The following is a 26,467-nucleotide window of genomic DNA, read 5'->3' as shown; positions in this document are numbered from 1 at the left end:
CTGTTAGCCTTAAGTATACAGACTAAATAATTCAGAAAGAGAAGTTAGAGTTTATGTAAGTCATGGTTATTTCTGTATAGTATCAGCATTGCTAAATTTCTTGAATTGTACAAAATTTAATTTTTATTTTTTTATTTTTCCAGAAATGGCAGCACAAAAGGAAATCTATATTAATAGACTGTTTTATTAAACGGAAGTGGTTAGATAAGAACTTTAAACGAACAGACTCAACAAACGAGGAAAGAAACGTGTTAACTGTAAGACATGTTTCCAATGAATCAAAGTCCAATAACTGTAGACTTCAGAAGAAAAAAGTTTTCAAAAACTTTGTCAAAACAGACAGGTCAGTGATAAATAACTCCTCCAGTAATAGGGCTAGGCCTGAAAACTGATATTAATTGAATAAAATTTAAAAAATAGATCAAACTTGAATTAAAATTTTTTCATAAAAAGTTCTGAAAATATCAGATTAGATTTAAATTTTCCTCAAATTTCTGTTGCCTCGTCCAAAGTAAAGCAAATATCTTTCAGCCTTCATGCCAGCTTTTCTCATGTCATAAGGATGACAGAAATCTTAGCAAACTAATATTTTTGTTGAAAATGTGTATCAGTATCAGTTGATTTTTAAGACCTGCTGCTCAGTAATAATACTAGACATTCAACATTTACAACTACCAGGACACAAAAATCTCAAAAACTACTCAGAAAAGGAGGACCTTACTCAGGAATGATGTCCATTCAGGAGAAATCAAAAGAAAATTCCTCCAGTGTTATTAAAAAGAGTGAAGATAAGAATCTAGAAACACAAATTCAAGGTTCTCAAAAGAATCTAGTAAAAAAATCAGGTCCAAAGGAAGCTATAAAATCACTGGTTAAATCTTCCAATGAAAGTAAAGTCAATCAGCCTGAATTAGGAACATGCATGAGCACAAGGTCAGCATCCAGTGATAAAAAAGCTAGTAAGCCTATTAATAAAAATATGGTGACTGTAAAGGGACATTCACAACAAGAATCTACAAAGCAGAAGAAATTATCTCAGAAAAAGTCAGTGCACAAAACCCCTAAATCAAATGAACAGCTTAACCGGAGATCACAAAGACTACGACAGTTAACAGAGGTTTCAACAAGGTCTCTGCGTAGTAGAGACATTCAGGGTCAAGTTCAAGCAGTTAAACAGAGTTTGCCACCAACAAAAAAAGAGCACTGTAGCAATACTCAGAGTAAATCTAATAAAGTTAAAACAAATCAGAAACATGTGAAAAGAAAAGTACTGGAAATAAAGTCTGATTCTAAAGAGGATGAAAATTCTGTAACTAATGAAGTAATAAATTCCCCAAAAGGAAAAAAACGCAAAGTAGAGCATCAGACAGCTTATACTTGTAGTTCTGAGTGCATAAAAGGATCTGAAAAGTGTCTTCAGAAGAATACTAGAAAAGAGGAAACAAAATCTGTGCCTATAACTTCTTCTGAGATAAAAAGATCAAAAATGGCTACTTCAGTGGTCTCTAAAAAGAATGAGATGAAGAAGTCAGTTCATACACAAGTGAATACTAGTGCAAAATCCCAAAAAAGTTCACAGCCATCAGTGCCTGAACAAAATATAGATAATGAGCTGGAGCAAGCAGGAAAGAGCAAACGAGGGAGCATTCTCCAGCTCTGTGAAGAAATTGCTGGTGAAATTGAGTCAGATACTGTAGAGGTAAAAAAGGAATCTTCACAAACGGAAAATGTAAAGGAGGAGAAGCCTACAGAAATAAAATTGGAAGAGACTGATACTGAAAGACAAATACTTCATCAGAAGGAAACAAGTCAGGATGTTCAGTGTAATCGTTTCTTCCCCAGTAGAAAAACAAAGCCTGTGAAATGTATTCTAAATGGAATAAACAACTCAACTAAAAAGAACTCCAACTGGACTAAAATTAAACTCTCAAAATTTAACTCTGTGCAGCAGAATAAATTAGACTCTCAATTTTCCCCTAAATTGTGCTTATTGCGACCCAGTTTTTCACTGCCTGCATTAGAAATGCATCATCCAGTGACTCAAAGTACATTTTTAGGGTCAAAACCACATGATGATAAAAATAAAGCTTGCCAGCAGGAAGAAATGAAAGAAATTAATTCTGAAGAAGTTAAACTTAATGATATTACAGTTGACATTAATAATACCCCCAAAAAGCCTCCTGAAAATTGTCGTTTGGGTAATCAGATAAAATCACCTCCTGATCAGCCATTGGATAACCAGAAGAAAGATTCTTTTGAATCAACACCAGATAAGGTAATCTATTTTCATCATGTACATAGAGGTGTCTGAGTACTTTCTGATAAGATTTAAGTGTTTACAACATATTTTAACTTAAGAATTAAGTTGTAAAATGTTAAGGAATTCTATTTTATTAACCCAATATTGTAGTGAGTGATAGAACTTACTGACGCCTTTAGATGTCTCATATTTACATGAATGCTTGTCATTGTTTCCTTATTTTCACCCTTCATTTTTATTTTATGTGAAGCATAAACCTGTTGAAGTCTAGCTTTTCTTTTTCCTTTAACACACTGATTTGTTTCCTTTTTCTATTAATTGTAACCACAGAAACTATGTTTCATAGTGAGTGACTAAAATGTAGAACTTGAAGTTGGGCCCAATTCTGAAGTTGGGCCCAATTCTGACCAAGTTGTTAAAATTAATTTCAGCTGGCACAAATCAACTTTCCCCACCTGATAAAATTTAAAAATTAAACATTTCTAATAGTAGAGATGCCTTTTGGTTTGACTTGTGTGGCCATTTTAAACAGTTGGCAAATAAAATGTCTGAAAGATGTAAATAATTCAGTCCTCAGGCTAAGAATAAAATTGTAGTGGCCAAGAAGTTTTAAAATGGAAAAGTAAATTGAAAAACAGAAACTAAATAGCTGGAAGAAACTTGAATGATTATCTGAGAAGTAGTTTTGAAACCTTATAAAAGCAGCTGAGCCCATTTCTTTCCAAATTAAATCATAGGTAAAATACCAATATATAAAAGCAATAGGCAGAAATTTTATATGTGTCAAACTTTAGCGCTCTATAATACTGATTTTTAGAACTCCACCAATTTGTTTTAGTTATTTAGTTTTATAATGAGAAAGCTGAGAGCAATAGAGGAATGTGAGTTAGGTCATATGTTTGGTTGTGCAGATAGATTTGAATTCAGGTGTTCTGATTCTCAGCCCATCATTCTTTCTCCAGTGAGATACTCTGAACATTAGAAGATCGTTTGAGAAAAAAATCCTGGGTAGAGAAAAAAGTCAAGTCACCTTAAAGTTTTAGGAGTGATTTAAAGTTCTCTTTTGAGGCATTTGGGTCTAGAAGCAAATTTGAGTAAGGAGTCAGGGCTTGTGTCAGAAGCCCCAAAAATAGATTATTGTCTACTCTCATGGACTAAAATTGAAAGTGAACTTAAAGGGAACAGATACAATGTGGTACTCTTAGATTTTATTTTTTGTGCAAACGTGAATGAAAGCATCAATTAGAAGACAGTTATTCAAATAGTGATAGTAATTAAAGTAAGTAGTGAGTGGTAGAATGAGTAATAAGTGTGGCCTCTTGAAGACACAGAGTGGCTTTCTCTTCAGGGTGTGCCTTTGTCAAAAATTGACAGCTACACTCCAGGTGTAGTTGCAGAATGTATCTTTTAACTCCTTGCTGCATAAATGCCTGTCAAAACTCAAAAGGCAGATAGTTTATGGGGAATATATTGAGAAATAAGAAATCCATTCCTTTGGACTAACTACTAGAATAGAGATGTTTAGTTAGACTACATTATTTTGATCTTCTGTAATGCTGCTTTTACTGAGATGTGCTTTGGATTTATGCAATACCTCTATCTTGAGGAATGTTATGAGAAACAGTCCTATGAAACTTGTGTTAAAATTTTTCTTTACATACAAGTTTACTTGAGAAGTCTTGAGTTTCAAACGTTTAGAATACTACAGAGAGACCAGTATTATACTTGTGTCTACCACCCAAATTTGACAAAAATTAACATTTTATTGACTTCAGGTCTTTTAAAATAAGAAAAGTACATTACAGATATAAAGACCAGACTTCCCTCTATTTTCCATTCACCTCTCTCCCCAGAGTTAAATATGCTTCTAAAGTTGGTATGGATATTTTACGTTTTTATTTTTGATTTCACTGTGTATGTATATATATCTATTATAAAGAATACTTAGCATTGTTTGTATCTTAAACATTTACATAAATGCTAGCATAGTTTGTGTGTATTCTATATATACATATTTTTTGCAACTTGATTTTGTGCAATCAGCACATTTGATATTTATTGATACATGGGTATTTTAATAGTTGTAAAGGAATATACCACAGTTTATTTATGTTTTCCTCTGTTAAAGCACTTTTAGGTTGTTTCCAACTTTTTCACTGACACCAACAATGTGATTACTATCACAGAGTGGTCAGGAGATGTGGTGGTGACCACATCATTTCAAGACATATTTGATTGCCTGCTGCATCCGAGACACTGTGCTAATAAGGCTACAGAAGATGATGTTTCCTGCCTTTAAGGAATTTACATTGTACTAGTCACTTAGAAATTTCTCTTCTCCCATAAACGCTAAGATGTTTTGGTTCAGCCATCATAGTAGCTTTTGTTTAATGAACACTGCCTCTTTGTTAGGCAGAGGAGAGCTTCATATAATTGTCACCACATTCTACAGTATGAGTTCTGTTATTATACATATATTACAGGTGAGGAGAGTGAAGCTTAGAGATTTAAGTGAGGCTTAGAGATCCATGTAAGTGATGGAGTCAGGCTTTGAACTGAGATTGGCTGGCTTCAGAATCTAGCTGGATTTATACTTGGGGAAATAGGAGAATGTAAAAAACAATCCTTAAATCATTTGAAAACTTTTTCTGTGGCTGCTTGTGATTTTGCTCTTTTTATTATATGGTGTCAGTCTCAGCAGTACTGAAAAATAATGATGGTTGATAAGACTGAGCATCTGATAGCCCTCTGAATTTTTTGGGCTGAATTTAAATTATTTGGATTTTATGAATTTTAAAGCTCAATTATTTTATGATTTGTTTTTTAAACTAGTAATTTACTAACTTCCTAATGGAGATTAAGTAGTAACATGTAATTGTTCTTACTGTTTTTAATTTTTCTGCTTTTTAATGACAAAAATAATGTTCATTTTTCAAAAATGTCATGTTCAAAAATAATGTTACATGTTCTTTGTAACAATCACAATACAGATAGATACACACACATACATACACATAGAAAGTTAATTGTTCACCTCATTTCCATTTCTTTGAGACAGCTAATGTTGATAGAGTTTGTAGTATTTTCCTTCGGTAGTTATTGAGTATCTGCTTTGACAGAGTTCTCATTTAGGGGCTCTTGGGAATACAAAGATAAATATAATAATAATAGCCTTTGCTCTTAAGAGTTATAGGAGATTAATAAAAAACAAATAACTAATTCAAAATAGGAAGTGACAAGGGCATGAAAGACAGAGATGAAGTAGATGGAAAATTTGGGGAAAGGAGATCGGAAAACTTGGAGGAGACTTCATGGGAGGGGTTAATATTTAAGTAATGACTTGAGTTTATACAGGGGGTAAGGTGTTCTAGATTAGCACTATCCAGTAGAAATATAATGTGAGCCACATAAATCGTTTAAAAATTTCTGGTAGCCACATTAAAAAAAAAAGAAATTGGTAAAATTAATAGATTTTATTTAACTTGTTATATAAAAATACTATTATTTCAATGTGTCATGAATTTTAAAAGTTGAGGTGTTTTACTTTTTTTGTACTAACACCTCAAAATCTGGTGTGTGATTTACATTTGTAATAAATCAGTCGTACTAACCACATTTTAAGTGCTCAGTAGTGAGATGTTACAGTGGCTATTAATGGACAGTGAGGTTTAGGTAGATGAAACTCAGAAAAAGTATAGAGCCAGGCAAATATGGAATACATCTGATGGAGAGGTAAATTTTTCAATCTAGTGTGAAGAGGAATAATAGAAGTTGATGCTGAGAAGGGTAGCTTGTAGGGAGATCATAAGAGACTTTTAAGGCATATCTGTGTGAATTACTCCATGTATTAAATTTTCTTAGTATAGTGCTAAAATTCACTGAAAGTATTGGGATAAGACTCAAAGGTTGATATAAAAGCAAATATTAACGTTTTGAATTATATGTGCTTAGAATTGCAGCCTATGTTTGGAATCTAAGCTTGAAAACAATCCAGTGGAAAATACCACTACCACTGTTTCAACTCTGCTCAGTCAAGCAAAAATTGATACAGGAGAGAGTAAATTTCCAGGTAATACTTTGAAAATATTGTTTGGATTTCACAGTGGTCAGACATATTTTTGTCAGCATAACAGTAGACTATATCCACTACCAAATAAACCTGTTAAATCCTTCTTTTAACCATTGCTGGTGTTTTTCTGATGTGTGATTATCACCATTCTTTGAAGGGGGAGAATTGCTTCTGTTGATTGGCTTGTTTACGGTACTTAAGATGATTCTTTGATTCCCTACCAAAAATTCTTTTGTTTTTCAATCTTTTGTTTGTGGACTTACTTTCTGGAGAAGTGTTACTTAATGAATTGCTTAAATTAGTGGTAGCAGTTTATTTCTCAAGTATAAATGACTGTGCTTTACCACTTCAGGTTCTTTAACCCTTAATTACTCAGTTTTCCATCTTAGTAATTCTATCTTTGAATTAAGAATTTAATCAGTTGCTGCAGTGTGTCCACTTATACCATAAAACAACTTTATTTTTGTAACCTTATGAAAATTTTGGGGGGAATTCCCTGGCGGTCCAATGGTTAGGACTCGGCACTTTCATTGCCGGGATCCGGGTTCAACCCCTGGTCCGGGAACTGCGATCCCGCAAGCTGTGTGGCGTGGCCGAAAAAAAAAAAAAAACTTGGGCAAGTATTATTTGAACTCTTGGATGGGGATTAGTTCACCTATATCAGATGAAGCACCAGGAGAAACAGAAAAGAAATTCCTAATTTCTGTTGTTTCTCTCTGGTAAAGGAAAGATACACTTGGAGCAAAATATTGAGTTCAGATAATTGCTTCCGTTTCATGTCATTTAACCTTTTCTCTTAGTGGGGGAAGGTGAAGTATAATATGAACACAAGAAATGCATTTATTCATTAGAAAATAAATTGATTATAGCATTATTTGATTAGTAATGTGATTAAAACTTCAGAGACTACAGGGTTTTTTTTGTTTTGGTTTGGTTTTTTATAAATTTATTTATTTATATTTTATTTTTGGCTGCGTTGAGTCTTCATTGCTGTGCGCGGACTTTCTCTAGTTGCAGTGAGTGGGGGCTGCTTTTCTTTGCGGTGCTCGGGCTTCTCATTGCAGTGGCTTCTCTTGTTGCAGAGCAGGGGCTCTAGGCTCGCGGGCTTCAGTAGTTGCGGCTCGCGGGCTCTAGAACGCAGGCTTAGTAACTGGCGCATGCGCTTAGTTGCACCGTGTCATGTGGGGTCTTCTGGACCAGAGATTGAACCCGTGTCCCCTGCATTGGCAGACAGATTCTTAACCACTGTGCCACCAGGGAAGTCCTACAGGTTTTTTTAAACATGTTTTCATTTATTTCCATTTAGAGATTGTATAATTAGGCAAGCATTTAAACAGTTTCCTTTATTGCTCAGTGCTAATAATTATTGGTGAAACTAGAGACAAACTTGATCTACCATTAGATCTCTTTGCAGCTCTGTAGAGCCTTTTTGCCTCTTCTCTGAAGAGTAATTTCTAGGAAGGGGCTCTAATTTTATCAAATGGTGTTTATTAAAAATAAAGCATTTAGTGCACTGAGGTTTTGTCTTTATTATAATTTTTAACCATTAGGTGGAGAGCTAGTACAAAGGCTTAGTACATAACCCATCTTTTGATTAAATCACAGGTTCAGCTCCCAAACAGCACAATATACTCACTAACCAAACATCTAAGACCAGTGATAACAGGTAAGGTATTAGTTTAATATAAGTATAAATATGAGAACTTAAGGATTTTATACCTGTAAGTTTTGAGTTTGGGGGTTTTTTCCCCTGAAAGGTTGTGCTAGTAACCCTCAGTTTTTCACATAGAGGTGATACAAGTTCTCTTTTCATTTTAGTTTTTTCAATGTCTGTACATACTATTTTGTAGCTTTTATTTTTTTACTTAATGTGTTATGGGCATCTTTTCTACATTCCTTCCTCATTCTTTTAAATTCTGCAGTAGATTTCATTGTGTGAATATTCCATTGTTTAACAATTCTCTACTTTATAGAAACTTTGGTTGTTTCTAGTTTATTCCTGTCAGAAAAAAAAAGTCCTGCAATAAACACATATATCTTTGTCCACTTATGTGACTATATCTAGGATAAATTCATAGCTATAGGACTTAACCTGCATTGCCAAATTTCCCTGCAATAGTGGTTGTGTCTTATACTCCCAGCAGCAGTGTTTGAGAATGCTCCTTTTTCCCCAAAACCCCCATGATACGAGTATTAGCAACATGTAAAAGTGTTTTCAGTAGCTTAAAAGCTTTTTGTTGTCTTTAATTTCAAAATTAAATTAGTATGATTTTTTGGCTTTACTCATTACTGAAAACAGTATGTAGGACAAACTGTAGTGACTCAAATTGCTAAAACTATGAAATGTAAAACTTATACTATAGTTAGTGCTGCAGTTTTTTGTTTATTTGTTGCAAGTTAGTTGTTTCTTTGGGTTTCCTTCCCTGTTTTGGTTTTTAAAAGGTTATTTTTCCCCCCTTGGAATTGATATTTGTCAGTGTTGTATAGAAAATAAGGGTTTTTTTTCCTACCAGTGATTTGAAGTGATATGGATCTATAACATTTAATAGTTTTTGTTTGTTTGGTTGGTTGTTTTTTTAAAGGGAGATACCACCAAATTATTCTTGGCCTAAGTGTAATTCCCATTTGGAGATAACAATTCCAAAAGAATTGAAACTAAAAGAAGCAGAGAAAGCTGATGAAAAACAGTTGATCATAGTAAGTATACAACTTGACCTTTTTGGTGAAATGTTATAAACATCTTACTTATGCACATTGTCAAGGAATAAATTCATTTTTTTCCTAAAGAGCTTTTTTGTCACCGTAAGTCTTAATTATGGAAATATTCTTGGTATTATGACAGCCACCGCCCCCCCCCCACTGATTCCATCCTGTAACAAATAATAAAAATTCAAATTTCCGTACTTCTAGTTTTATTTACAGCAGATTGACACTTTATTTCACATTTGTTATTTATTAAATGTGTCATTTGATCACTACCTTTTTTTAGTAGTTTAAATATTAAAATAACATGGAGCTTAATAAATAAGATGATTTTAAATATCTGTATTTTAGTGTATGTTATAATTTTAATACTACATTTTACAGGAAGATAAACCAATAGTTAATTTGAATTAGAAAATAAGTACAATTAGGTGGCAAGGTGGAAAAGAGGGAGATATTTTGATTGATTAAAAATCTAATTTGAATGAGCACAGTATAAAAAAATGAAGAACCGAAAATAATAGGAACATTTAATGTAGTTCCAGTTAACATAATTAATAGGATTTTTTGGTACTAGATGATTGATTCTAACTTTAATATGGGAGAATAACTTTGTAAGAATTGTCTACAAATTTTTGAGAATGATTAGTGAGGGAAAAAGTTGTTTCATCGAATTTAATAATGTTTCTGTTGTCAAATCAGTATGATAGTGAAACAGGATTAGACAAGTAGAATCTAGAGCTGCACTGTCCAATATGGTAGCCACATGTGACTGTTGAGCACTTGAAGTGTTGTTTGTCACAACTGAGGTATGCTCTATGTGTAAACATATATATTGCATTTCAAAGATTAGTACAAAAGAGCATGTAAAGTATCTCACTAATTTTTTAAAATATTTAATACATGTTGAAATTATAACATTTGGGATATGTTTTGTTAAATAAAATATATTATTAAAATTAATTTTACCTGTTTGCTTTTGCAGTCTTTAATGTGGCTACTAGTAAATTTAAAATTACCTTTGTGGATCACATTTCTATTGGATAGTGCTGGTCAAGAGTTGATGGTAATGATGATGATGTTAATGATCATAATAGCAGCTAATATTTTTGAATGCATTGTTCCATCTCCTCCACTTAATTAAGTTAAGCCTTATAAAAAAATATGAGATAGGTACTACTATTATTTTCCATTTACAAGTGAGGAAACTAAGGTAGCTGCTTACTCATTACTGTGAAAACTGCCTTCTTGAAGAGATATTTGTATGCCTGTATTCGTTATTCACAGTAGCCAAAAGGTGGAAGCAACTAAAGTGTCCATCAGTGGGTGAATGGCTGAACAAAATGTGTTGTGTATATATACAGTGGAATATTATTCAGCCTTTAAAAAGGAAGGTAATTCTGACATGTTATAATATGGTTGAACCTTGAGGACATTATCTAAGTGAAATAAGTCAGTCACAAAAAGACAAATACTGTATGATTCTACTTATATAAGGTACCTAGAATAGTCAAATTCATAGAGATAGAAAGTAGAATGGTGGTTTCCAGGAGGTGGGGGGGCAGTGTTGGGGAGCTGTTGTTTAATGGGTATAGAGTTTCAGTTTTTTGTTTTGTTTTGTTTTTGTTTTTTTGGCCGCTCCTTGCGGCATGTGGGATCTTAGTTCCCTGACCAGGGATCGAACCTGTGCCCCCTGCAGTGGAAGTGCGGAACCCTAACCTCTGGACTGCCAGGGAAGTCCCTAGAGTTTCAGTTTTGCAAAATAAAAATAATTCTGTAGATTGGTTGCACAACAATGTGAGTGTACTAAATACTACTGAACTGTACACTTAAAAATGGTTAAGATGGTAAATACTATGTTTTATATCTTAACCACAATAAAAAAAATTTTTTTTTAACTCCCTGAAATTTCAGGTAACATTTTGTCAATAGTTTGAATCTTTTAGAATGAACTTCCCTTTAGTTTTATATACAATCTTTTATTTACCATTTGATTTCTCTTTGCTCTGTGACCCTAGCTGTAATGCACTAGCATACAGTTATCTGAGATCCTTTTTTTTTCCTGTAGTTAGTTGAAATTATACAGTTTTAGAGCAGGGAAAATAAAGGGATTTTGCTTTTTTTAGTTAATATATTATTCTTAAAGTTAGGTCATATTGCTGTAATTTTTCTTGTTAAGTAAGGACAAGAATAGAAAACCTTTTGGAAACAATTACTATTCTACAGCACAAGTATGAATTACTGGAGTACAGGTGATTATAATCAGTCTTTCATACTTATTTGATATAAAGAAAATAGAAAATGTTTAATTTTACCTTTTCTCAAGAGTTTCTGGTGACATAAATACTCTTTGTAATATAACTAGAGCAAAACCAAAGATGTCTCTGAAACATTATTTATTCTGAACTTTAGCAGTATAATTATTCACAGATACAAAATACATACTAGTTCGTATTTATAAAGTATTTGCTGTTTGGGGCTCTAGAACTAAGATTGTAGTGTTAAAGATACTTCTCAGTTCCTTTCAGTTGTTATTAAATGCTGTGTAGTGAGTGATTACTAAAATGGAAAATGGTTCTTAATAAAATTACATACAGATTTCAAAGATTAACATCTTAGTTTTTATAATCAACATTGAATGTTACTTTAAACACTTCTCACTCTATGTTCATGTTATAGCTTTAGAGGCTGATGTTCTGGAATTATTCTTTTGGGGGGGGAAAAACCTTCTGTTTGTTTTTTATAAATAGGATGCAGGACAAAAAAGATTTGGAGCAGTTTCCTGTAGTGTTTGTGGCATGCTTTACACAGCTTCAAATCCAGAAGATGAAACACAGCATCTGCTCTTCCACAACCAGTTTATAAGTGCTGTAAAATATGTGGTAAGTGGAATTCATGACTTCTAAAATGCAGAATCAGATAATTAGAGATGAATTGCCAAATTTAAGTCATTGAAAAATTTTTGTCTTTAGGAGATGGTAATATATACAAAGCCCTTGTAGTATATATACAGGCTTATTTTAAAACAGAGCCAAACATAAAACCCAGCAAATTTATTCTGGCTGGTGTATGTTGTGGGATTTTTGAATTTAAGTTATATTTTTAAAGTGTTATTGAACCTCTTCTAACAAGTAATGCTGTTCAACTTGAGTATTTTAAAAATTTCCTTTGGTTTTAATAATTATTAACTATTGTTAAGCCTGTTTAATATTCAGTATAGCTTGACACGCTTTTTATTTGAGGGATTGATAGTGCTGTATATTATACCAAATAGACTGGGGATTTCCTTAACTTCTCTTTGCTAACATGAGAGCTTTTCTTAATAAAATTAAAGAGAAAAATTCTTGATGGTTAAAACCTCAGAATTTGTAGTATACTTTAAAAAAATCCCACAAAGTAAATAAGTTTTAGTATGTATTTTTTGATGCATATGCATTTGAGGCATAATGGGTATTATTTAATACTTGTTTTTGGAAGTAGCCAAATTTTAAATAATTTTGAACCATTTCAGATATCTTGTGAAAATAGTAATTTAATGTAATTGCTGTTTACCCATATCTGAAATGGAATTTATTTTTATTTTATACATGTTACCTTCAGTACTGTACACTCACATTAATAAGACCTCCAGGATATCTGAACTGAAATCACCAATTCATTTCATATAGGCACCAGAGGTTGGATTATTTAAAGATCTTTATTGGCTTCAGTTAAATTTGTATCCTTACCTTTGGTTGAAGGATTTATATTCATGGTTTTATTTATCCAGTTACTTCTTCCCGAGATAGGTGGGGTTTTCTTTTTTTGGTTCCCTTCTGTGATGATCCTTTATATTCCTTATTTCATCTGCTTTTCCACACATACACCCTCCTACTGCTTAACTAAATAAAATATAAGGTGTGTGGACATAGAATATCTATAGCTAGATATTGATTTGTCACTTGAAATTTGTACTTTTCCAATTTGACTGTATTAATATCCTTACAACTTGAAAAGAAAAATAGCTCTATCAGGCAGCTAAATTATAGAATACTTCTTTGGCAAAAATATTTGTTTATTTTACATACGTGAATCTGGTAGAAGTTAAAATGTATTCTGCTCAAGTTACATTATTTGATTCTTGCAACCAGTTTCCTCAAATTATAAAAAGATTTGGTTTAAAAGACTTAATTCTTTATTTTAAAGGAGGTTCTTAATTTCTGACACAATCCGTAAAGAAATCAACCAGGAATTAATGTGCTCTGCTCTTCCACAATACCAAAGGAAATTAGTTTATGGAGCAAGGTGAAGTCATCACCTTCTCAACAAATTCTGGCTCTTGCAAAACTGTAAAGCGGTAGAGCAACTTAGGGAAGACTGATTCCTGCCCCAGACCCCACCCCCGCCCTCCTTGATGGGACAGAGCTATGGGTTATTTTATTTATTTTTGAAATAAGCTCAAGAGAAGGAATCGAGTTTAGCAGTTGGCCATCCTTCACTAACATCAAAGTTAATGTTCTTACCTTTTGCTGTTTTCAGATGTGTAGGTATACGTAGATTTTAAGGTAGAAACTCCTCCAGAACATTGTAGCATTCTTTTCTAGTGTATGGAGAGAGGATAAAAACATACCTATGTTAAAGATATTCTGCTGTGATCACAACCCTGGATTTTGGGTTGTGACATGAATCATTTATTGGGCACCTAATATTGTGCTTTTGCGTTAAGTACTCTTAAGTGTTTGATGAAACATCTAAGTTTTTTAAATGCCAGTTCCATCTGTTGTGTCTGATTCTTGGAGAGAAGCACATAGAAAAGAAGTCATTTCGTGCTCTGGCTTTTATTTATTTCAAATGGGCAGTGTTCAGCGATTGGAAATCAAGTTTTCTTCCACTTAGAATAAATTAGAATGAGTTATACTTTTTATATTTTAATCAAACATTCTTTAAAAAATAAGTAGTTTTTCCTTAGGGTAAAAAGTTTCCCTTAGACATGGTAATAATCTATGACAGGTAAAAATGGCTGAAGTCTTCTTTTCAAAAGATTAAAATAACATATAAATTATATAGCCATAGTATCAATAGAAATTGATGCCACAGAGGCTACTTTTGGCTGACTAGAGTATTTTCTTTTTCTTTTCCTTATCCTCTTTGGTTTGGGGTAGGGGAGAGAGTGATGGTGCTCTCTTTCTCTGTTCCATCATTGTACTCCATCTGCCTCATTGACACCATTTGAGGAAATGTATTTTATCTGACTTACTAGAAACTATTTAGGAAGGAGCCCCTTAAGCCTTCAGGGGGAGCCTGGATTCTGGTTTAGACCTAGGTTCATTTCAGTTTACCTTCATGAACTAAGATACTGTTTTCCTAAAGGTGTAAAGAGAAAGCAGGAAAAACTCCCCCAAGAACATTGAGCCATGTTGCTAGGCAAGGAACCTATCCAGAACTCATCTGTATTTTGAGCTTTTAGTAATGCAGAAGAGGAATAATATGTGGGTTCTTTGCAGAAAATCTCCTAACTTAATCTTTCTTACCTCTGTCTTTCCCTTATCTCCTTTGAATTGATTAACATTTGACTGAATGCTTTGTGGAGGACCTTACTCTCAGGGTATTTGATATACCCTTGCCTTCAAATTTAGGAACAAAGCCTGAAAGAAATGAAAAGTTAACAATAGAAGATTTAAGTAACTATTAAAGCAATAAATCAATATTAACTATTTAAATTAAATTATAAATTAGCTTTGCAATTTAGAAGTGATAATTACTTTGGTAGAGCAGTGGTCAGAAGAGGGGTTTGTTTTCATGTCTTGATGACAAGAAAAACTTTGAAGAAGGATTTGACAGATCCCTGATTAGATGTACAGCTGCAGTATCCAGTATGGTAGCACTAAACCACAGAAATGAAAAATGCTGTTCCTCAGTTACAGTAACCAGTGCTCAGTAGTCACATGTTGCTAGAGGCTACGTGTTAGTGTAGATGTAGAATATTTGTATTGTCACAGTGAGTTCAGTTAGACAGTGCTGCTACAGAAAGCTGAGTCAGGGAAGCCATGATCCAGTAACCTTTAATTTCTTTTATGCGAAACTTGAATACATGTGAATTTACTTCTGCATACTTTTTCTATATTCCTTTTGAAGATAATTAGGACAAAGAGGAAACTGGGTGTGGAGCAGGAATAAGGATTTTTAAGTCTTGGGATTGGGAAAGGAATCCGAAGCAAAGTAGCCTTGGCTCTTAGAACTGTACTCCAGCATTGTTAGGGAATAGGGAGCCCAGGTATATTTGTAGGAGGAATTCAGAGAGCCGACTCAGAATTTGGTCTGAGTTTCATTGAGTTTCCCTGCTTAAAGGTTGAAAGTTGAAAGTTAAGAAGTAGTTTCTTTAGAAACAGGTAGGAATTTGTTACATAAAAATTACCAAATGTCTTATTTCAAGCATCCAAGTTTTTTTTCTCTTGCCTGACCCACATTTTTAGTTTTTCTAACTTATTATATCTTAAAGACATAAAATATTGTGGTGTATAAATGTAGAATGGGAGCAGTCAGAAAGTAATTTTCCTTTGGGATGTGAAGGCCATATATTGGAGAAAGAATACCTTTAGAATGAATGTTACATGCAACAAAATTTTACATTTTTAAAAATAAATTTATTTATTTATTTATTTATTTTTGGCTGCGTTGGGTCTCCGTTGCTGCGCGCGGGCTTTCTCTAGTTGTGGCGAGCAGGGGCTACTCTTCGTTGCGGTGCGTGGGCTTCTCATTGCAGTGGCTTCTCTTGTTGCGGAGCATGGGCTCTAGGCGTGCGGGCTTCAGTAGTTGTGGCATGTGGGCTCAGTAGTTGTGGCTCATGGGCTCTAGAGCACAGGCTTAGTAGAAAGTGTTCACAGACTCTGGGGAGGGAAAACATATGTAGTGGCAAATAAAAACTTCAATCTGTTTTTCCCCTACTTTTCTCTATTCCAGAGATGGTACCACCATTTACTCATATCCACAAGCTGAAAACTTCAGAACAGTCCTTCAGTTTTCTTTTTATTGTGCTTCTAACTCAATCCATTAATGAATTTCACCTTCAAAATAGATTCCAAATACTCCCACTTTTGTCACGTCTACTGCTCCTGCTCTGAACCAAGCTGGCATCATTTTTTGCCTGGACCACTTTCCTAACTGGTCTCCCAACTTCCATTTTTGTTTCCCTGAAGTCTTTCTCCATGTTGTCCATAACAAACTTTTAAAAACTTGAATCAGATTATGTCCTTCCTTTCTTTAAAATTTTCCAGTGAATTCGCATCACACGTAGAATAAAACTCAGAGTACTTAACTGTGGCATCAAGGCCCCACACACTCCCCCTTCTCTAATCGCATCTCCTTACACTCTTCCCCTTACTTGCTCTACTCCGGTCATGCAGATCTTTCTTGTGTTCTTAAACCACTTCAACCACATTCCATTCTTGGTGTATTTGTACTTATATTACTTTTTCTTGGAGTGTTCTCTCAGATCTTCACATACTGGCTCTCTTCATTCTGGTCTTAAAGACACCCTCCCTGACCACCCAGTACAAAATAGCTCCCCTTGTCCCTCTTCTGTCTGTATAATTTATCACACTCTGAAAGTTTGTTGTGTGTATTCTCCACTGGAGTAGAAGCTGTGTCGAAGCAGAGTCCTTGATAGTCTGTTTATTGTGCTGAAGAGCACCTGCCAATGCGTAGTAGGGGGTCAACAAATACATTGAATTAAAGAACAGATTTTGATTTGAAGCCACAGAACAAGAGTGGTGAGTCTCAGTTTTCTCATTTAAAAATGAGATTAAACCAGAAGATTTCTCTGGGCTTTGGCAACTCTGATATTTGTTGATATTAAATCATTGGGAATTAATAGTATAAATATCTTTGGGGGACATGGAACATATTGTAAGTTAGAATAGTAACATACTTCAAAATATGTAAAGCAGCCCAAATTTGAATTCATTGTGGCAGTTAGAGGTTTATTAACTAGGTTTGCATATTGAATTATATATCTGACTGAATTTAGGTGCTAAAATTGTTTGTTCTTTGTTTAGAAAAATAGAGTAATTTAACTCTTTTTTTTTTTTTTTTTTTTTTTTTTTTTTGCTAAGATGTAAGAGGTCATTATAGATTATTTTGTACCAGTGGTTTTTCTTCAGTTGTGTTTAATTTTAATTCTCTGTAAGATAAATTTTTCTTTATATATAAAAATAATGCTTCTAACCCTTCTATCACAGGAATTACATCTTTGAGAGTTTTAGTTTCTCTCCTGAAATTCTTCTTTCACATAGTTTGTCCTCTTGTCCTTTAAAATCTTTAGCATACGTGTAATAGCAATTTTAAAGTTCTTTTCTGCCAATTCAAACATTTGGGTCACACTGGGTCTGTTTCTATTGACTTTTCCCCTCTTGATCTTGGATCATAATTTCCTATTTCTGTCCATGGTCTTACTTTTTTTTATAGACTTTATTTATTTATTTATTTTTTTAGATATTGAGCTCCCTGTGCTTGCTTCACTAGCTTTATTTATTTATTTGTTTGTTTATTTATTTATTTATTTTTCGCTGTGATGGGTCTTCGTTTCTGTGCGAGGGCTTTCTCTAATTGCGGCAAGCGGGGGGCCACTCTTCGTCGCGGTGCGCGGGCCTCTCGTTATCGCGGCCTCTCTTGTTGCGGAGCACAGGCTCCAGACGCGCAGGCTCGGTAGTTGTGGCTCACGGGCCTAGTTGCTCCGCAGCATGTGGGATCTTCCCAGACCAGGGCTCGAACCCATGTCCCCTGCATTGGCAGGCAGATTCTCAACCACTGCGCCACCAGGGAAGCCCTAGACTTTATTTTTATAGAGCAGTTTAAGTTTATAGGGAAATTGAGCCTACGGTAGAGAGAGTTCCTGTATACTCCTGCCCCTACATATGCTTAACATTCCACACCAGAGTGGTACATTTGTTGCAATTGATGAACCTACATTGACAAATTATCACCCAAAGTCCATAGTATAAGGGTTCACTCTTGGTGTTGTACATTTCATGGGTTTAAAAGATACATAATGACATGTATCCAGTAATGTCATACAGAATAGTTTTTCTGTTCTCCCCTGCTTCATCCTTGCCTAACCCCCGCCCCAGCCCCTGGCAACCACTGATCTTTTTAACTGTTTCCAAAGTTTGGCCTTTTCCAGAATGGTATGTAATTGGAATCATACAGTATGTAGCCTTTTCATATTGACTTCTTTCACTTAGTATTATGCATTGAAAGTTACTCTGCATCTTTTCATGATAGCTCATTTCTTTTTAGTGATGAATAATATTTTATTATCCTGATGTATCATAATTTATTTACCTGTTCACCTACTGAAGAACATCTTGGTTGCTTCCACATTTCGGCAATTGTGAATAAAGCTGCTATAAATGTCCATGTGCAGGTTTTTGTGTGGACATACATTTTCAACTCGTTTTTGTAAATACTAAGGAGTGCAAATGCTGGGTCCTGTGGTAGGAGTATATCTAGTTTTGTAAGAACTGCCAAACTGTTTTCCAAAGTGGCTGTACCATTTTGCATTCCCAGTAGCAATGAATGAGATTTTCTGTTGCTCCACATTCTTGTCAACATTTGATGTTGTCAGTGTTCTGGGTTTTAGCCATTCTAATGGTTGTGTATTGTATCTTACTGTTGTTTTAATTTGCATTTCCATGGTGACAGAATAGGGAGCATCTTTTCATATGCTTATTTGCCATCTGTATATCTTCTTTGGTGAGGCATCGTTCCAGGTCTTTGGCCCATTTTTTAACAGGTTGTTTGTTTTCTTATTGTTGAGTTTTAAGAATTCTTTGTATATTTTGGATAACAGCCCTTTATGAGCTAGGTCATTGTAAATATTGATATCTCCCAGTCTGAGGTTTGTCTTCTCATCCTCTGGACAGTGTCTTTTGCAGAGCAGAAGTTTTTAATTTTAAGTTTAATGAAGTCCATCTTATCAGTTCTTTCTTTCATGGATTGTGCTTTTGGTGTTGTATCTAAAGAATTATTGCCATACCTAAGGTCATCTGGATTTTTCCCTTTGTTATCTCCTAGGAGTCTTTATAGTTTTGCATTTTACATTTACATCTATGGTCCATTTTGAGTTAATTTTTGTGAAGGGTGTAAGGTCTGTGTCTAAATCCTTTTTTTTTTGCACGTGGACATATAGTAGTAGTTCCAGCACCATTTGTTGAAAAGACTATCTTTTCTCCATTGTATTGCTGTTGCTCTTTTTACCAAAGATCAGTTGACTATATGTGGGTCTATTTCTGGGCTTTCTATTCTGTTTCATTGTCTCTTTGTTTCTTCTTTCACCAGTGTCACACTGGCTTGATGATTGTAGCTTTACAGTAAGTCTTGATGTCCAATAGTGTTAGTTCTCTGACTCTGTTCATTTTCAATATTGTGTTAGCTATTCTAACTTTTTTGCCTCTCCATATAAACTTTAGAATCAGTTTGTCAATATCCACAAAATAGCTTGCTGGGATTTTGATTGGAATTGCATTGACTCTATAGATCAAGTTGGGAAGAACTGACCTGTTGACAATATTAAATCTTCCTGTCTTGCCTTGTAAGTTTTTCTTGGACATTGGACATTGTGTATAAAAGAACACTAGCGGGCTTCCCTGGTGGCGCAGTGGTTGAGAATCTGCCTGCTGATGCAGGGGACACGGGTTCGAGCCCTGGTCCGGGAAGATCCCACATGCCACGGAGCAACTGGGCCTGTGAGCCACAACTACTGAGCCTGCACATCTGGAGCCTGTGCTCCGCAACAAGAGAGGCCGCGATAATGAGAGGCCCGCGCACCACGATGAAGAGTGGCCCCCACTTGCCGCAACTAGAGAAAGCCCTTGCACAGAAACGAAGACCCAACACAGCCAAAAATAAATAAAAAAAAAAAAAAAAAAAAAAGAACACTAGCAACTGAAGTAGATAATCAGATAATTCCCTTCCCTGCCCCCACCCCCCGCCCCCTAGCCAAAGTTTTCCCTTCTTTCTGTCTGGCAACTACGTTAAGGGGCTGATCTCTTAGATTTCATTAGGAGTTGAGTTGGGTTGAAATTTTAGTTATTCTATCCATTTGGATTTTTAACGTCTTAAGGTTGGGATCAGGTGCCTCTCTCCAGCAGAGGTTGAGGATCTAAACTCCACAGTACACAGATCTCTCTATACCTCCTAGCGCCACTCAGCAGACGTCCCATGGGAGAGAGTTGGTGGAGAATTACCTCTGTGTTTCGCGCTCCTCCAGATTTCAGACTTCCATGTCAGCTCACTTATGACCATTAAGAATTTGATTGATTTTTCCCTGTCCCAGTAGGAGACTTTTCTTGTTCTCTGCCTGTGGTAATCCTGCTCCTCTAAGACACTGATTGGTCAATGTCTTAGGGATAAAAATGGCTGCTGGTCTCTGCTCACCTAGGTAGGGCGGGTTCATCTCCGGAAATCAGTCCACAGCTCTTCATTGCCTTAAAAAAAAACATGCTTTTTAGTTTATTGGGTGTTTTCTTATTACAGCAGGACCAGTGATCTTTTTATGACCTTCTTTATCTTAACTGGGAGTGGAACTCCCAAAGATACACATTTTGAGAACATTTTTCACTAATGGATTTGGGACTTGGGGTGGAGTGGAGTTTGGGCCATGAATTTTTTAAAATCATGAGTGAAACAGAAGAGGTCAGTAGATTTGCTCACTAAGCCCAGATGACCTTGAGATGAGACTGACATCAAATGAAATATTTCTTATATACTGGGAGATTATTGCTACAAGTTGAAAAGTGCTTAATTGATGAATCCTAATAAAGGGATGTTTTGGATTCCTTAGTATTTGCGAATGACAGGAGAGAAAAGAATCTCATAATTCTTCATTTGACTTTTAGTTAGGTCTGACCCAAGTATACCTTAAGAGAAATATTATTCCTATAGTAATAGATTTGATGATGTAATTACAGAAGTTTTCTTAACTGACACAATTGGGAAAATTGGGTCAGTTAATCAAAAAAGTTGATTCAAGTGTAGATCCTTAGTATCAGAATACCCAGCTAATAGTAGCTTAAATCATAAGGATATATGTTTTCTTAAGAAGAAGTCTGGAGGTACATAGTCTTGGGGTTGTTCCATTCAGCAGTTCAACAATCAAAAAAATGTTTTTTAAAAGTACCCAACATGAACACTGGGTATTTCTCCTTCAGTGCCCTCCTCTCCTTAGTGTGTTGACTTTTTAGCTTCATAGCTGTAACTTCATGGTCCATAAAGTAAACTTCTGTAGTCCAGATACCATGTTCAGATTTAAAGCAGGAATGTTGGTTGGAGTGGGTATTCTTTCAAAAAGAGTCCCTCAAGTGGTTTTTTCCTTTTATCAGTGAAGAACAGCATTTTTCCAGAAGCTCTTGCAAAGTTCCCTATGTCTCATTCACCGGAACTGGGCCTGGTAGCTCCCCTTAGCTGCAAGAGAGCTGGGAATGCAAGAATCTGTCAAAAAGAAGTAAGAGAATATGATTTATTATGCCAGTGGTTCTCAAGGTAGGGGAATGGGGTGTTTATTACATAACTTCTGTTAGGTAGCATCTGGAAATATGTGGAGAATATTGACATTTGGTGGGCAGGGTTTAGGGGTACTAAACTTTTTGCAATGCGTGTGACAGTTCCAAAGAAGGTAGAATGTCTAGCCTAAAGTGCCAGTAACAGCCCTGTTGAGAAACACTGGACTATTTGGAATTTATTGTTGGAAATACACATATTACCGCCCCAAACAAAATGGTCAAAAAAAGAATGGGAGAGAATGGCTTGGGATGGGCAAAGAACAATGTCTTCTATAGGGTCATTACACAGTTTAAACATTTTATTTTAATTTGAAGCCTATCAATGTATGTTAAATGTAATTGATGGGGGGAAGCTGTTTCTTTGAGTATGGATCCTCTAATTAGTTTAGCTTTGTTTTTTTTCCTCATATAAATCACACCCATAGCCATCCTTTATGATGTACTTTTAAAAAAATAGAGGAAGAACTTAAATATTGCAGAGCAACCTGAGAATCTGGGTATAGAATTGTTCTTGTTGCATTTCTGATTTTTAAAAGAGACTTGGCCTATTTGCTTTTTTCCAGAGTGTTCTGCCTAACTTTCATTAAAACAATTATTTTTGCACTCGTTTTTTAAAGAGGAGATGCAGACCCAAATACCTGTGCTTTTCTTTTTTTATAAAAAAATAAGTTTATTTATTCATTTATTTTTTTTTTTAAATTTATTTATTTATGGCTGTGTTGGGTCTTTGTTTCTGTGCGAGGGCTTTCTCTAGTTGCGGCGAGCGGGGGCCACTCTTCATTGCGGTGCGCAGGCCTCTCACTATCGCAGCCTCTCTTGTTGTGGAGCACAGGCTCCAGAAGCGCAGGCTCAGTAGTTGTGGCTCACAGGCCCAGTTGCTCCGCGGCATGTGGGATCTTCCCAGACCAGGGCTTGAACCCGTGTCCCCTGCATTGGCAGGCAGATTCTCAACCACTGCGCCACCAGGGAAGCCCTATTTATTCATTTATTTTTGGCTGCCTTGGGTCTTCGTTGCTGCGTGCGGGTTTTTTTTTATCTAGTTGCGGCGAGCGGGGGCTGCTCTTCGTTGTGGTCCACGGGCTTCTCATTGCGGTGGCTTCTCTTGTTGCGGAGCATGGGCTCTAGGTGCGCAGACTTCAGTAGTTGTGGCGCACGGGCTTAGTTGCTCCGCGGCTTGTGGGATCTTTCCGGACCAGGGCTCAAACCCGTGTCCCCTTCGTTGGCAGGCATATTCTTAACCACTGCGCCACCAGGGAAGTCCCTGCACTATAATTTTGTCAGTTTATTTGATTGCATTTTATAGTTAAAATAATAAATAAATTGGCATAAACAAGTTTAGGAACAAACAAATGACTCTTGGTAATCACGTCACTTAGTTTTGGAATTCCAAAGTAGTTGTTTACTGGTTGACAGTCAGTGTGCCCCAGGCATCAGCTTCTGTTACCCAGGGAAAACTGAGCATTGGTTAGTCCAGCAAGTTGATTAGGTGGACATCATTTAAGAAAGTTACTGCCATGTATTAAAATATCTAAGTAGGTGAGCTCTAGACTTTTTTCCTGAATTATAAATTGGGTGACTTTAATAAAAACCAGACTTCATCACTTCTGTTTCTTTTAGATTTTTGTTTTTCTTAATCAGAAGCTATTAAAACTCCAAGTAGTTTTAAGATTCTACCATTTTACCCATGAAAATGTTTTGCTGTTCAGAACATATTAAGCACCTCTCATAAAAACCTATTTCTTAGAACTTAGATTTTTCTCAGGAAGTGGTGAAAACTATAATTTAAAAAAACATATATACACATGACAAGGATGTTAGAGAAATGGAAAATAACTGTTGAAAACAGATGTTGCTCTGTAAATCATTGAGTTCCTTCCAAAGTAATTTTAAAAATTGTATTTCAGAATCAGATGGTCCTTAGTTATGAAAAGGCATTATTGAAAAAATTTTCTTATATACCATTATTGTATTACTTGCAAGAAAGAGCATTTAAATACTTCTCTTTTTAACATGTGCTTTTAAGAACATTTGTTCTTCAAACCTCCATTGTGGAGAAAATTTTCCTTTCACATTTTTTTCCTTAAAAAGATTTTAATTTAGGTGAATTAAAGGGTGGCCTTCAAAGTTTTTATTCTTCAACTCATCTTTTAAAAGAAAATTTATAAAAGCAGTATGTGTACCTGGAAATGGAAATTTCCAGAATTGTAAGGTATAAAATGAAAAAAAAAAACAAAAAAACCTCCTTTTTCCCTCCCCTATTTCCAGTCTCATTCTCCACTGGTTAAGCACTTTTGTCTTTTTCAGTGTTTCCAACATTGTATGTATAGCTTATATGTATATATATATATCTCAAGCTGTATATAAATGTGTTTTAGTAAAATCTTCTTTTCCCAGTTTTTATTAGCTATATTTTGATGTTTAGTTTTGTTGATTGCCTTTAATTTTAATATTTATAAATGATATTTGACTCCTTGGTGACTGCATTCTCCCCCTCTTTACCTTCCAAATTCTGTCAGGTATAACTAAGTTTTGTAATTGTTCAGTAAGTATTATTTAATTCACTGTAACTTAGTGAAGTAGTTTTCATTCCTCTTTTATGGATTACAAAACCAAGACAGAGAGGTTAAGTTCTTGGTTTTACGAATAGAGGCTTTAGTCCTTCAAGCACACTCCAGCGTTTCAAAAATATTTATTGGTTACTTAATTTTCAGTGCTATGACTTGGGCTATAGTGTGTGTCAAACGAAGTCTTAGTGGTTTTGGAGCTAATGGTCTATATTTATAGTAAGTCTCATTGTAGGCCTCAGCAGTCTAGTCATTCCAAAACTCCAGATCCCTGTAGCTTAACCCCTGGATCAAAGAAAATTGGTCATAGGATACAGGATTTATCAAAACAAATAGTTTTACTGGAGGAGTAGAAGCTTTTAGGGCTTCTAGCTTCTGTTCAGTTCAAATATTGCAGAGAATGAGAAAAGTACACTGGAGGAGATCCTGCTATCATAGCATACCTACAAAATGAAAAGTCTATAAAACATCTTTAGAATTGAGTCAGATTTTTCTAAAATAAAACAAATTCTTGTGTATATTCTTTGATTTGTGACTCACTTAATGAATTAAAAAACCCCACTGTGTCATGGGACTTTCGTTTTTCTGAATACCTTCTTTAAAACTATGAAAAATTAACTTAAACAGGTTGGCTGGCTTTTAGTGGTTAAGTCATTTAAAATGGGAAGCCATGAATCTTGAAATACTCTAGTAGTAGTAAATATAGCTAACGGATTTGAAGGTTAACTTCAGATAGCATTGTGCATAATTTTGCTTTAATAGACTGATTATATCATTCATGCCTGGTTGACTGAACACAAATCAATATATAAGATATCTTCATGTTTTTTAATTCCCAGAGGAATTTTTTGGGGGTAAATGAATTGATACAAATTAATTTATTTTACATTTAAGAGGGAAAAGAAATGACATTAGTTAAGGTCTCTAAGCATTTTACCCATATTAAACTCCTCTTAGTTCTTTTAGCAGATCACTAAGTAGTTACAATTAATTTATAAATGAGGAAACAGCAGAAAGAAGGATATGTATTTTGCCTGAAATCACACAGCTAGTGAGTGACGTAGTTGGCTCTAGGGTCCATGAGTAATAGACTAGGTTCTTATTATTTTATTTGAATTTCAACAAAATATATTGTGTGTACAATAAATTTAGCTCAGAAATAATTGACCCCATCTTCAGTGCTTGTCCTGACTCACAGCTCCCAAAACCTTTGGAATTTCCTAAGTGATGGGAGAAAGTGTCTTTTGTTACGTTAACGAGATGACCTTTGGAACTCACCCAAGGACGGGGTGTTGTTTGCCAGTGTAGCCGACTACAGAGGGTTGGAACTTTCAATTCTCACACCCTGATCCTGGGGAGGGGAGAGGGGCTGGAGATTGAGTTCTGTTACCAGTGGCCAATGATTTGATCAATCCTGCCTCTGTAGTGAAGCCTCCAAAAAACCCAGAAGGACAGGGTTCAGAGAGCTTTTGGGTTGGTGAACACATGGAGATTCGGGAAAGGTGGTGTGCCTGGAGAGGGCATGGAAACACATCTTCATCATTATTGTTGTTAATACAAGATTATTTTTGCAGAGTATCCAAACATGAATTAAAACCAGCTGCTTGGGGGTAGTTAAAGTATATTAATAGTTTTATTATACCATTTTATTAAAGTAGAAAAAACAGGAAATACAGATAAACTAAAAGGAAAAAAATTAAATCACTCAGATAACCTCTGTTTATATTTTGGTGTATGTCCTTGCTGACTTTTAAAATATTCATAAGTACATATTTACGTTTAAAATTCATTTCAACAAAATATTTTTATATATTTCAAGAGTCTATAATTTGTTTCTCTTACGCAGTTTTTCTGCAGTTTTTTATGCTTTCTGCCTTGGGTACTGTCAAAAAAAGCATGTGACCGAATTTTGAATGAGTTAATTTTAATTTACTTTTGTTTCTGAGTTAATTTTAATTTACTTTTGTTTCTGAAGACTTAAAATTTTAAAAAGAGATGGTGTTTAGAATATATCTACTTCAACATATAAAAAGTGTTAGACTTGCTGTCGAACTAAAAATGTCTGTTTTTCAAATTCCTTTAGTAATTTTAAGTAAAATTTTAATTGAAATACAACATGTAAAGAAAGGTACCCAAATAATGAGTGCTCAGCTTAATGGTGTAGTTTTGCAAAGTGAACACCCACATGACAAGAAACACCACTAGCATCTCAGAAGCCGCTCTGTGCCCCCACTGCAGTCAGTGCTTTTCCCAGCCTCAGGTCTAACCACTCTGCTGACTGGATTCATTTGACATTCATTTTTCACTTCTGAATAAATGGTATTTGAGCAAGCCT

At 35.0% G+C, this 26,467-nt stretch overlaps 1 protein-coding gene across 7 annotated transcripts in view; it reads left to right on the top strand.

Annotated features, from left to right (window-relative positions):
- The window catches only part of ESCO1 (establishment of sister chromatid cohesion N-acetyltransferase 1), a 66,228-nt gene that overhangs the window by 24,437 nt on the left and 15,324 nt on the right, over positions 1-26,467 (top strand). For all 7 annotated transcript variants that reach the window (XR_005022608.1, XM_036874651.1, XM_036874649.1 and 4 more), the window contains 5 exons: positions 144-2,275; positions 6,212-6,329; positions 7,935-7,995; positions 8,912-9,026; positions 11,783-11,914. Coding sequence is in view for 6 of the 7 variants with exons in the window: in XM_036874651.1 (XP_036730546.1) it covers positions 728-2,275; positions 6,212-6,329; positions 7,935-7,995; positions 8,912-9,026; positions 11,783-11,914 (1,974 nt within the window). In the remaining variant the exon portion in view is untranslated. The remainder of the gene's footprint in view (positions 1-143; positions 2,276-6,211; positions 6,330-7,934; positions 7,996-8,911; positions 9,027-11,782; positions 11,915-26,467) is intronic.

The sequence above is a fragment of the Balaenoptera musculus genome, chromosome 14 (assembly GCF_009873245.2).
Source record: "Balaenoptera musculus isolate JJ_BM4_2016_0621 chromosome 14, mBalMus1.pri.v3, whole genome shotgun sequence".
NCBI lineage: Eukaryota > Metazoa > Chordata > Mammalia > Artiodactyla > Balaenopteridae > Balaenoptera > Balaenoptera musculus.
The sequence above is the reverse complement of the archived record's forward strand: the minus strand, read 5'-3'. Positions and strand labels throughout refer to the sequence as shown.